Here is a 13,294-nt window from a genome sequence, read left to right as displayed (position 1 = left end):
ACAACAGCAGGGGAGGTAGAGAGAGAAGATGGGAGGGGAGGGGAGGGGAGGAGGGATAGTAGGGGATAGGAAAGGTAGCAGAATACAACAGTCACTAATATGCCATTATGTAAAAATGTGAATATAACAGATGTGATTCTGCAATCTGTATTTGGGGTGAAAATGGGAGTTCAAAACACAATTTGAGTCAAATGTATGAAAGATGATATATCATGAGCTATGTAATGCTTTAAATAATCAATAAAAAAAAAGATTATAGGAGCTTTAATCACAAACACCTAAAAGGTAGTTGGGGGAAGGGGATCCTCTTATTTTCTTTCTGGATATTGTACATTTTTGAATTTTCATGTTTTGAACTTAACTAAGTTCAATCACCAGAAAGCAGATATGTTGCATGTGTATAAAAATTTCCTTTGAAATTAGCCATTGAAAGGTTCACGGGAATTGATCAAAAATGTGCTGAGTCAGTTTTTAGTTTCTAAACATCTATATGTACAGTATGTTCTTCAAACATATCTTGGTGAGTTGTATTATATGATTAAACAAAATTTTATAAGTTACCAAAATGAGCTTAATTGTGCTTGTCTTCTTTTTCTCTGACAGAGAGACTGCCACAGAATTAGCTGGAAGTCCACCAAGGTAAGCAAGCTGGTTTTGCTGCTTCTGTACTTGGGAACCGTACAGCCCTCTTGAAGAGGGCTTCTCATTTCCTCTTCCTCACATCTGTCACTTGTCAATGCTAAAATGCATGAGTGAATCACATGTAAGTGATGTCACCAAAAAGTAGTGATGCTAATGTTCATTTCTTTGAGCTTATATCACATAGTTGGAGATGTATATGTGAGCTATGTTTGCCTTATCAATCATAAAGATGTGCACATTCCTTTATTATACCCATGAAAACTAGCAATCTGCAGACACTTGGACATGTTTTTCCCCCTTTCATATATTGATTATTATTATTGTGTTCAGGGATTTATAAATTGGTGAAAGAATCCTAAGCTTCCCCTAAAGAACTTACATCATAGTTTTTAATTTTTAATTCCTATTGTCATTTAAATAAGTACTAAGAAATATTTTGGGAAAAGAAAACTATATATAATTGATTGATGTATTTTGTATTTTTTGATATTTTATGTCAACATATAAAATAAGATGATTAACAGGATGCAAGCTTACATGACTAGCCATCAAATGATTACCACTATTCAGTGAAGAGAAGGAAGGAAAGAAGGAGGGAGGGAGAAAAAAGGAAGGCGGAAAAGTGGAAGGAAGAGGGTGGCAATATTTTGAGAGGCATTTTACTGAACATTGTATATCTAGAATCTGGTCTTACTACTTAGCATTGTGCCTTAGTTTTGGAAGATGCTCAATAACCATTAGGAAGTGAATTTATATGTGATAGAGTCTTGCCTGGGAATAGTCGGAAATTAAAATTAAGAGGTTCTCAAGAACAGGAAAAAGAAGATCAAACAGAATGTGATTATGAACACCACTAGGGAATAGGGGAAGGTCCAAATAAGGGAAGGTCTCCTCACCATCTGGTATAGGAGATAAGCAAATTAGTTTTCTTTTTTATGTAAAGAAAAACTTTGCTCATAGGATCATGATTAATATTGCCAAAAAACTATTTACTGTGATCCAAATATTTAAATTACTGTATGTCTTCATTCTTTGGATACATCCCAAAGAAATATTTCAGCCATGTGCCAATTTACAGGGTTAACACCGTACGTGGGTTCTGGTTTCTGCATTCCTGCTGAGTTTGTTTGTCATCGTGCTTTCAATCTGGAAAAGGTCCACCATGAAGACCTGAGCATCCCATCATTTGCAGGCAGAGAGAGAGAGTTGTGTATCTGCCCATGTTTGTGTGAAGAAGTTAATCCTGAAATAATGGAATGAGGAATGACTTCCAAACTTTTATAGAATGGCTCAGATGCGGCCCACCTCTGTATTATCAGAGGAGACCCACACCATGCTGTAATCATGCAGATGAAAATTACTCAGATGCCTGAATCTGCAGCAGCCTCCTGAATTCTATTAAGTAGTGCTTCACTGTGAATACCAAGCAGCCATTCACATATTCCCTAGGAATGAACTTCTGTTACAGCTAGTTTATTACTCAAGGGACAGTCTCTCTTCTTGAGCTTGGTGGGTGGTATTTTGGTAATGAGTCTACTTATTCTTTTTTTGTCATAAACTTTTGTTATGCTAGTGTTGAATCAGGTTGAAAATAAACAACATGCCAACAATCCCATTCTAACTGCAGTCGACTGTCATTGTCATGCAGGTAATAAGGGCATGAGAAATAATATATTAGTTACTTCTCAATTATAATTCTAATATAACCTCAGGAATCCTTGTGACTCTTTTTAGGGACAGTTTGGGACATGCCCATTAACAAATATTTCCTTTCCTTACATTAACATGAAATAATATCATTATTTAATGATGAATTCCTCCCTTGGTGTCCAGAATGTTTCTTTTCTTAGCATTGATTTGTTTGTACAATAGTGTGGAATCCCATCAGCTGTTCAGCCTTCAGCCTGTTTTCAGATTTCTTTGGCCTATCACTGGGAAAGTGCAAATGAGCCCTCAGATACCTGGGTACTATTTAGAACAAGGCACCTGGAGTTATTGTGTTTGTCGGCTCATGATTAGTGGAACACGACACTTGGAGTTTTTTTATCCTTTTAGTCATAAAAGCATGCTTAGGCTGTGACAACTAGGAAAAGTAGAAAATTGCAATTCAGGCAACTGCTACCTAGTGACATGTGGCTAGGAAGGAAGGAGGCATTTTATAACGGTTTTATGGTTTAGTTTTCATTGGCTTTGACTGTCTTGAAATTTTCCAGAAGGCCATTTACAACTGTTGGACAAGGGTGAAGTATTTCAACTTTAATCACCTTACATGGCATTAATTTCAAGTAGCTGGCCACTGGTCAGTAATATTCCTGTGAAAATGTGCAAATCATGTAGCAGGGGATTGTGTCTTGGTAGTTACAAATGCTTTGCAGTTGAAATGAGATATGTGCACAAACAAGCACCTAGGTGCATGAACAAGCATCAGGTTTATTTTTCATTACCAATGATAACCTCAATCTGTTTTTGAATTTTTGCCATGGCTGAAATCAAAGACTGGTGATAATATGTCACCAGAAAAAAAGAAAAATCAGTTTACATGAGCAACATTCACTAAGCATTGTAATTATATTATAAATATTAAAACCAATGATCTTGTGGGGATCAAAACAAATATTTAAACTGACTATACGTACTACTCACATTGTCCTCTTGTATCTTCAAGTGTCCAAGATATGGAATGTATGGTTCCCTTTTGTGAGCTGGGAAAATGATCATTTTCATTTCTGTATGTCTTTGCTTTCATTTTGCTTGTAGCAAAAGAGAGTTTAGCAATCTGAATAATTTTCTGTTACAATAATGTTTTTCAAGATCTGTTTTTTTTATGGTAAAAGTATCTAGTTTAGGTAAATATGCTTAAATAAAATCATGGTGAAACTCCAATTATTCAGATGGAATAGAACACTAAATTCATTATGATAGTCTTAGGTTTTAATATAAGAGATGCCGGTATGGAGATAAAACTTTATTTGGGGCAGCAGAATAAAGATATAAATAAGGCTTATATCAACAGAGGTTTTATTGTAATCACGCACTATTAGCTGCTGGTTTTGAAAGAGAGAGAGCACTTTAATTTCTTGTTAACGCAATCCACTGTTACTCAACATAAACTAAACAGTATGGAAAATAATGTGATTTAATAGACCTGCACAGAAGTATCTTAAGTACTTCTGGAGAGAGTCACAAGCTGGTTCTTAGACACAGCATCCAGAAGTCAGGATGTTCTTTGAAGAACATGAAGTAAAATAAATGAAGCTTAAAATAATTATGTATATGAATCAGATGTCATCTTGTACTAGATTTTAGAATAGATCAATGGAGGCAGGCAAGAACCAAAGGTTGAAGTTATAAAAGAAAAACTTAGATTTGTCTCTTGTATTTTAATCCGATAACTTAATCTCTGCCCCCGTCCCCGGCAAATTGTATCTTTTCTGATGAAGTTAGAGACATATAAATGGGCCAACTTATAGTGACTCAACTTAAAAAATTTTCAACTTGATGATCATGTGAAAGCAATATCCATTCAGTAGAAACCTACTTTACATGGGGCTGGGGATGTGGCTCAAGCGGTAGCGCGCTCGCCTGGCACGCGTGCGGCCCGGGTTCGATCCTTAGCACCACATACAAACAAAGATGTTGTGTCCGCCGAGAACTAAGAAAAAATAAATAAATATTAAAATTCTCTCTCTCTCTGTCCCCCCTCTCTCTCTCTCTCATTCTCTCTTTAAAAAAAAAAAAAAAGAAAGAAACCTACTTTACATTTTGAATTTGGATATCTTCCCAGGCTAGTGATATGCAATCCAGTCCATTGCATGCTGCTGAGGAGGGGCAGCAAGCCACAGCTCCCAAGCAGTCACCACCACAAGGGGAAAAAAACAGATACTATACACTGTCCTGGTTTGCTTAGGTTAGATGGTAGGTTAGATGTAGCAAATTTCAACTTGTGATTTTCAACTTGTGATGTTTTCAATTTACAATGAGTTTATCAGGATATAACCTTATTATGAGCCAAGGAGCCCCTATATCAGCCATGGAAATCCCCCTATTCCTGGAAGACAAGTCTGTACCATAGGATTCATGTTTGAGACCCTCAACCAAAAAGTAGAACTGTTTGGTTTGTGTGAGCATCAGAGATAAAAGTCATTGCAGTTTTAAATATGGAATTTTGGTATCAAATTTTGCATCATTGTTATCTGAAATCTGAACAGAATGGATTCCATTTAGTGGAAGGCTGACTTTTATCTCTGACCTTATTTCTCAGTCATGGATGTGACTAGTCAGGTAGTAGTAACAGGGGGAAAGGTGGAAGCAAAGAGAATTATGATGAGCTCCAACAGCTCAACTTGTTACTTGTGGCTCTCGAGGGTTTAAGGTTGGATCTCCAGTTCCCCATGGAGGGCTTCTGTAGGGAATATGACCTTGTGTTTCTTGTTGTCTTCAATATGAAATGCTCTCTTCTGAGAGACCTTTAGAAATTAGAAGATAAACATGTTGGTACTTGCAGGCCAACTTCTCGCTGAGCACTCAAGAGCTGATCATGCTTTTCTTTCTTCTCTGTAATCCCCAAGAAAAAGTTGCCTCAACTGTCCTGGGACCTGCATCTGGTGCTTTTCAATATGAATGAAATTCATTATTTGTTCATTAATTCAACAAAGGCACATCAAGCACTTGGTATATGCCAAGCATGATCGTAGGTTCTGTGGGAGAAAACAGATGAAACACCATTTCTTCTCCTCAGTTGGGTAGCCCTAGTGGAGAAGGTACAGATAACCATAGTGCAAGGAGCAAAGTACCTAATGTTACAAGAGGAGGAGAAAAATGTCTAAACAAAGGGCACTAAGGGATTCCAGAAGCAAGATTGGCTGCTCATATTGGTGGCAGCAAAAACAGCATCCCTAATCAGCCTTCTGAGAAGGACCTGAGTGATGGGTCAAGTTTGAGCTGTGGCTGTGAATGACCCATGGTATCCCCAGATCTTGCAATCCCCAGATCCCTCCTCTCTCTCATTCACTAGTGGGCTAACAATGGAAAACAAGTCCACTGGCTTAAATGACATGTCTCTATAGCTTACACAGCCCAATTTCCTACTCCTAGCCTCCAGCCATCAACATATTGGGTATAGCAGATTGTACCCTAACTCTGAGATCATAGTTGGTAAGATGTGTTCTCTCCTCCTCAGCTCCCTGACCCCCACCTCATAACCTTTCATATTCACCTCACTCTCCAAGTTTGTGACTGAATTCTTTCCTGCACCAGACTTTCTCTTTCAATGTCCCCCTTTATTATTTTACTCAAGTCAAATCCACTTAAAATACACTATGGTTATGTCACCTCAGAAAATGCATATTGAGTTTATAGTTATAGTTCCAAAAGGTTGGGAGGAAAAAAACCAGGGTTACTTCAGCACTGCTATGGTCTGAATATGCTCCCCACCAGATAATTGTATTAAAAATATAATCTCAGTACAACTTATTGGGAGGCAGGTCCGTATGGGAGGTGTTCAAGAGGGCTCTGCCCTCATGAATGGATTAATGCCACCATAAATTATTTTAAAAAGTTATTAAAGTGGGTTCACTCTCTTTTTCACTCCTCTGTTACATTCTTGTAACCATTGTCCTCTCTTGCCTTTCTGCCTTCCACCATGTGAAGATGCAAGTATCATAACAGATGAGAAGTGTCATACCAGATGCTGGTACCTTGGTCTTGGACTGCCTACCCAGTCAGTGGCACTCTGTTAGAGCAGCAGAAAAGAACTATGGAAAATGACCTTTAATATCCTCTAACATCCTCATCATAGTGGGATGGTGTCCCTAATGCTTGTGATGTGACTACAACAGCCCCAGCCATCACCGGGAGACACAGCCAAATCTACTTTATTTCCATGTGTCTCTTTTTTCTTGTAGATGCTTAAGGCTTTAGGGAGGAGAAATTAGGTTTCTGGTATATTTTAGGCAGGAAGGAGTTGGCATAGGGAGGGAATAACTTGTAAGTTCCTAAGGAACAAGAGCCACCAAATGAGTTCTCTTCTTTCATTTTTTTCTCCTCAGCTATTCCAGCCAGCCTTATGACCCTTTTATGCCACTAAACTGGCCAGACCAAAGTCACCAGCAGCCTCCATCTACCTAAATTCAGTGGCCAGCGGCCATTTGTCTGTCAGCATATATGGGCTCTTGCCTTTGTTCATTGTAAGGCACTACTTCCTCCTCCGTGAAGTACTTTCTTAGTTTGGGGGACATCAAACTCTCCAGGTTTTCCTCCAGTCTCCCTGCCATTCTTCCTCACCCTTCCTTCCTGTTCTTTCTCCCCTTCTTGATTGACCTCTACATTTTGAGATGCTCCAGGGTTTGCCTTAGGAATTGCCCTCTTCACCTATGGAGAGGACATAGAGAGAGGTTTTACCCAATTCCAAGGGAGTTTTTTGTCTGTTTGTTTTGCAGTACTGGGGATTGAACCCAGGGCCTTGCACATGCTAGGTAAGTTCTCTGCCGTTGATGTATACCTTCAACCCCTGATTCCAAGGCTCTGAAATTCATCTTTATGGAGATAATCCCTGTTTTTATATCTCCAGTTCCAACTTCTCCCTAGAGCTTCAGATTTGAATAGTCAGCTGCCAATTTGATGTCTTTACTGGAATGTACATCTTAAACTTCATGTGTCCAAAAAATGAACTTTTGAATCCTACTTCCACCCATCTTACCACCAAGAACTCAGCTGCTCAAAAACAAATCCCTAGGAAAATCCTATAGCCTTTTTCATTTTTTTTTTCTCACAGTTAGCAGACAACCCATTTGGCCAATTCTACCCACTCAACCTCCAAAATTTATCTTTAATTTGTCCACTTTCTCTGTCTTTCCAAGCCACCATAAACTCACATCTGCCTTGTTGAAATGGCCCTCCAACTGCTCTCCTCAGTTACTCTTTGCAACTTATTCGCCCCATAGCTACCTAAGTTATTTTCAAGGGTCATCAGTCAAACCATGTTGTTTTTTGCTTAAACCCATACAACAGCTCCCTGTTGCTTAGAATAAAATTAAAATAGTGTACTTCGGCTTCCAAAGGCTGTTTCTCTGCAAACTTTTCACCTCCCTTTGCTGCCTGATTCCTCTTGTTCCTGATACAATGGCCTTTCTTCTCTCTTCCTTGCTCAGAGAGCCTCTTTGGAGCACCCTAGACAATATACTCACTCCTCTCTGTCGAATCACCATATCACCATAGTGTATTGTACACGTACCACTTATCATTATCTCTGCTTTTTTTATTATTATTTTTTGTCCCTTCATTTGTCATCTGTTCCATTCCCCTCAGTGCCAAAATAGTGTCTGCCGTGCCTATCTGGTTTATTCCTCCATCTGTGGGACCTGTAACAGAGTTCAAGGTCAGTAAATAGTTGTTGAGTATTCACTCAGCTGTGTGAGCCCCCAACTCAGAGAAAAGGAAGTTGAGACCTGGTCTCTGCTTTCTGTTCTTCCATCTCCCGACTCTTTCTCCCCTCCTACACTATCTCCCAACTCATTCTTCTAGATGATTGCTGGCGAACTAGTCCACAAACCAAATCTAGCCATGGCCTATGCTTGTAAATAAGTTTTTATTGGAACGAAGTCATGCCCATCTGCTAAAACGTCAGAAATGAGCAGTTGTGTCAGAAGATGGTTTGGCCTGGCAAGCGGAAAACATTTACTAATGTGTCTGGTATACCTAGACACATCTCAAATATCACTTTTTCTGTTATATTTTTCTCTGCCCTGAAGGGTTTTAATTCACACAGCCACCAGTGCTAACCATTATCCTAGAATTGTATCAACTGGTTGTATAATTTATTGGCAGATTTTTATACCTTCTCCTCCAAGTAGGAAACGTGGAGATCTGATTACCATTCATTGTTTATTCCTAATGCCTAGCAGTGCCTAGAACATAGTAGGCACTGAATAAATATTTGCATAACTATTTGTCTGATTGAATAGATGTTTGGATTAATTTTAATAAATGTTTATTTGAACTGGGAAAGGAGGGAGGAAGGATTGAGGAGAAGTACTAGCAAGATCCAGTGGTGGACCAGTTATGCAATCTCTGCCTTCTCTCACCCTTCCCATTCTGCTCCATTCTTTACAGACTTTGGCACCCAGAAAATTCCATATATTCAGGTGAGGAGTCATTAGCCTAAATTTGACTCTTCCTAGATGTTCAGAGCTGCTGCTCTTGTGTGCTAGCCCAGAGTCTGAGAGGTTAGATTTTGGACTTAGACATGCTAGAATCCTCTGTCTGCTATTTCTTGATTCTCTGAACTTTAGCAAGTTAGTTAATATCTGTGCCTCAGTTTTTCATTTATAAATGTGAAAATAATAATAATAGCCATCTGACAGTGCCTCTATAAGGAGATAATCCACTTGTTATGGTTTGGATGGAAGGTGTTCCCCAAAAGCTCAAGTGTGAGACAATGCAAGAAGTTTCAGAGGAGAAATGATTGGATCCTGAGAGTCTTAACCCAATCAGTGAATTAATCTCTGATGGGATTCATTGAGTGGTAACTAGAGGCAGGCGTGATATGGCTGGAGGAAGTGGTTCATTGTGGGCATGACTATGGCATATATATTTTGTCTCTCTCTCTGCTTCCTAATGTGAGCTTCTTCCCTCTGCCACACTCTCCTGCCATGATGTTTAGCCTCACCTGGAACCCCTAGGAATGGAGTCAACCTTCTTGGGACTAAGACCTCTGAAACTGTGAGCCCTCAATAAACTTTTCCTCTTTACAGTTGTTCTGGTCAGATTCTTTAGTCACAACAGTGAAAAACTGACTAAAACACTATGTAAGGTATTGTCAATGTCTGGCACCCAACAAGCCGTCAGTATTTGTGAGCTGTGATTGTGGTTCATTCAAAGATAGCTTTATGTTAATTATTTCTACCAACATTTGGGTAGTATCCAGGAACAGGGAGAAACACCATATTGCTTTTAAGCAGCAGTCCAGGAAAAGGATTTGACACAGGTGCTCTGGAGCCAAATTCCAAACTGTAATCAAACCCCAGGTCAGCCACTTACTAGTTCTGTGAACTTATATAAGTTTCTTCACTTCTCTGTACGTCATTTTCTTCTTCTGTAAAACGATAATAATAGGACCAATGACTCTGAGAATTGACGTGAATACATATAAAGTGCTTAATATAGTATTTCTTTTGTTATTTTATTAAAAGAAGTTAAATTGCATGTCAGTTGACATTTGAGATGGAGAAGGAGGAAAGTATAAAAATCACTGGGCATATAAACCAGTTCAGATTTTAATTATTCAGTACTTGGATTTGGGCCTTGCTATGAATAACGGTTGATGACTTAAAAGCAAATATCCCAAGCCTTCCATGTAAAATTCCCTTGACCTTGCTATAACACCTGAAAATAATGATCACCCAAAGAAAGGCTACAGATGGATCCTGACCTACAGGGGTTCAATTTACAATTTCTTGACTTTCCAATGGCACAAAGGGACTAGACAGTGGAAACTTTACTTTGAATATTGAATTTTGATTTTTTTTTTTCCTGGGATGAAGATATGTGGTCTCATACTTTCCTGATACTGGGCAAGTCACAGCTCTGAAGCAGGCATTTGATCACCAGGAGAGATGGCTGATATTCTACTGTGTATTGCTTTCCCATTGTCTTGTGAATGCAGATATTCAATAGATTACATGAGATATGCAACACTTTATTATAAAATGTGCTCTGGGTTAGAAGATTTTACCAAACTGAATGCTAATGGAAGTATCCTGAATGTGTTTAAGATAAGCTAGGTAGGATAAGCAATGAGGTTTGCTAGGTCAGGTGTATTAAATGTATTTCAACTTGGGATCTTTTCAACTTGCAATGGACTTATCAGGACATAACCCCATCATAGGTCAGGGAGTTATCTGTATATGCAAATGCAAATGCCATCCACCTATCATGAACAGCTCTATCAGAAACATGGTTTTCATTTATTCTCCAAATTACCTAAATCAAAACATTTCATTCTTTATAGGTGTGTATAAGAGTCCACAGTGACTGAATTAAATTACACTTGTTTTATAATATAGTGTTCTGATGTGTAACAGACTATCAAAGGAAGGATCTTTACAAGGAAAACTTTAGAATATTATTAAGTTACTCACTGCATGACCTATTTAGACTACTCAGATTCTTCTTGTTGTAGACTACATAATTAAATTTTAAATGGAACATGATAAAGAAATTATACTGGTGATCTCCAGAGATTTTGATACCCTATTTGGCTCTTTATAAGAGTATAGCAAAGACACACTTTAAAATTTAATAAAGGTCTGCCCTAATTTTTTTTCTTTTAGATTTTCCTTATCTGTTCCACAATTCAAAGCTATGTAACATGATCCACAAGTGTTCCCTGAAATAAAGGCTCCAAATAAAAAATTCTTAAAAGCACATTTATTCCAATTTGAGAATTCTGTTATTTGTGCACAAAAGCTTTTGTGTAGCAATTGAACTCCTTTAAGATAAAACCTGCCATTTCCTGAATGCGTCACTGTAGAGAATTGGAGCTGTATTCATTCTGTTTGTGGAAGTATTCCTATCTTCAGAGTTCATAGAGCAAAAGGTTAGAAAATTGTTTCTATATAAAGTATGATTTTGCAATTAGAATTTCTTATTTGCTATGTAAAATGTGCACTTTTGAGGGAATTAAAGGAAACACACACACACACACACACACACACACACACACGCGCGCGCGCGCGCGCGCGCACACAGCCTGAGAAAAGCCAGTGTAGAACACTGAATTCCTAAGAGCCTTTGTAACCTCTTGGATAAATGATGTTTGCTTCATAACCTCGTATCATTCATTTTCTTTTCTAATTAAAGAGACACTGCCAAGATAAAAATTTATATGTTAAATAAATTTTCCTCATAACATGCATAACATTTTCTAATATAAAGCACATCCACATCAGGTGGCAAGTCTTTCTCAGATTTTGCTGTCCATGGAGCTTGACAGAACACCAGGTGAGAGAGTTTGCCCTCCTGCTCAGGATTGGTTGTGTTTTACACCTTCTTCAACACTGGTGTCCATGTTTGAAATTATCAAGCTACCACAAGCATTTAAATGAATAAAATTTCTTCTCGTTTATACATAGATCATTTTAAACCTTGTACACTTTTCTTTTCAGATTAGATTTTATAAATGTTTATCTTACATATTTTTCTTTTTCTTCTTTTTGGCAAACACACAGATTTCCTTTGAGGCCCAAACCACTCAAGCATCCTATGTTGTTTTCACTTTGCAAATAAGCAATGTTAAACACACAAAGCACTGCATAAGACCAAGCTGAATCTGTGACACAGCCAACAGAGAAAATAAAGTCCCCACTAAGTTTGACTACTCATCCCTAACCCTCTACTTCTCATGCTTTGTGGGGAGAAATGTAAGTTTAGGGAGTAATGCTGGGCCATGTAAAAGATTCCAAAGAGAAACTGAGACTCAGATAGAAAATTACCCACTGAATAAGTGGAAGTTCTGCCTTCCCACCACAATGCAGCACTTGAGACCCCCTCACCTGGGTCCAGACCTATAGAACTCAAGCCAGAATCTACAAAAGTGACCCCTGGTGGCTCCTAATTCATTATGGGGTACCAAGGTCCCCTTCCAAAGGAAGGAAAAATCATTCCCAACTTAGTTAGGCTTTCAGTGAAACAGGTTTCTGTTCAGAGTTTAAAATTTAAAAAAAAAAAAGAAATCTAATGAACAATAAAAATTCTGACAGACATAATTAATAATGAGACATTAAAAAGACAACATACCATATATAATCAGAGATATAATAAATTATTGTATAATGGTGTATTAAGAATTATAATGAAAAATAAATAAATAAATAAAAAGACTATTGAGCCAAGCACAGTGGCATACGCCTATGATCCCAGCAGCTTGGGAGGCGGAGACAGGAGGATCGTGAGTTCAAAGCCAGCCTCAGCAAAAGTGAGGTGCTAAACAACTCAGTGAGATCCTGTCTCTAAATAAAATACAAAAATAGGCCTGGGGATGTAGCTCAGTGGTCAAGTTCCCCTGAGTTCAATCCCCAGAACAACAACAACAAAAAAAGACTATTACCAGTTACATCACTGATGTCCACATGAGCAAGCAAACACATAAAGTCCTACAGAAGATACAAAGTACAATCATCCCTGCCTTAAAGAACCAGAAGATTCTACTAAAAGAAAAAAAAATGGAACTCACAGAAGCAGAGAGTACCTTGATGGCTACTAGTGGCTGGGGGCAGGGGTGGTAGGAATAGGGAGATATTGGTCAGAGGATACAGTTTCAGTTAGATGGGAGGAATAACTTTGAGAAATCTATCCCACAACATAGTAACCATAGCTAGTGATGATGTATTGTGTGTTTGAAATTTGCTAAGAAAGTAGATTTTAGATGTTCTCATTATCAGGATATGTTAATTAACTTGATTTTATTATTTCACAAGATGTACATGTATCAAAATGCATTGCATGCCATTAATATAGATACAATTTTTATTTTGTCAATTAAGGTAAAACAATTATTTGATTACAAATATGTAAACAAGGGATTCTAAAAGTAGAAACTTGAATTGTGGTACAAGAAAGTAGGATAAGGTTATGGCAACTATTGGCTAGATTAAGT

General features: G+C 38.0%; 1 protein-coding gene across 6 annotated transcripts in view; it reads left to right on the top strand.

Moving 5' to 3' along the window:
* The window catches only part of CELF2 (CUGBP Elav-like family member 2), a 501,848-nt gene that overhangs the window by 110,194 nt on the left and 378,360 nt on the right, over positions 1–13,294 (top strand). For all 6 annotated transcript variants that reach the window (XM_081300440.1, XM_081300426.1, XM_081300428.1 and 3 more), the window contains exon 2: positions 604–639. In XM_081300440.1, coding sequence (XP_081156566.1) covers positions 604–639 — 36 coding nt within the window. The remainder of the gene's footprint in view (positions 1–603; positions 640–13,294) is intronic.

The sequence above is a fragment of the Spermophilus citellus genome (genome assembly GCF_964194105.1).
Source record: "Spermophilus citellus genome assembly, chromosome: 6".
Taxonomy (NCBI): domain Eukaryota; kingdom Metazoa; phylum Chordata; class Mammalia; order Rodentia; family Sciuridae; genus Spermophilus; species Spermophilus citellus.
Note: the sequence above shows the minus strand (reverse complement) of the source record. Positions and strands in the feature narration are given on the sequence as shown.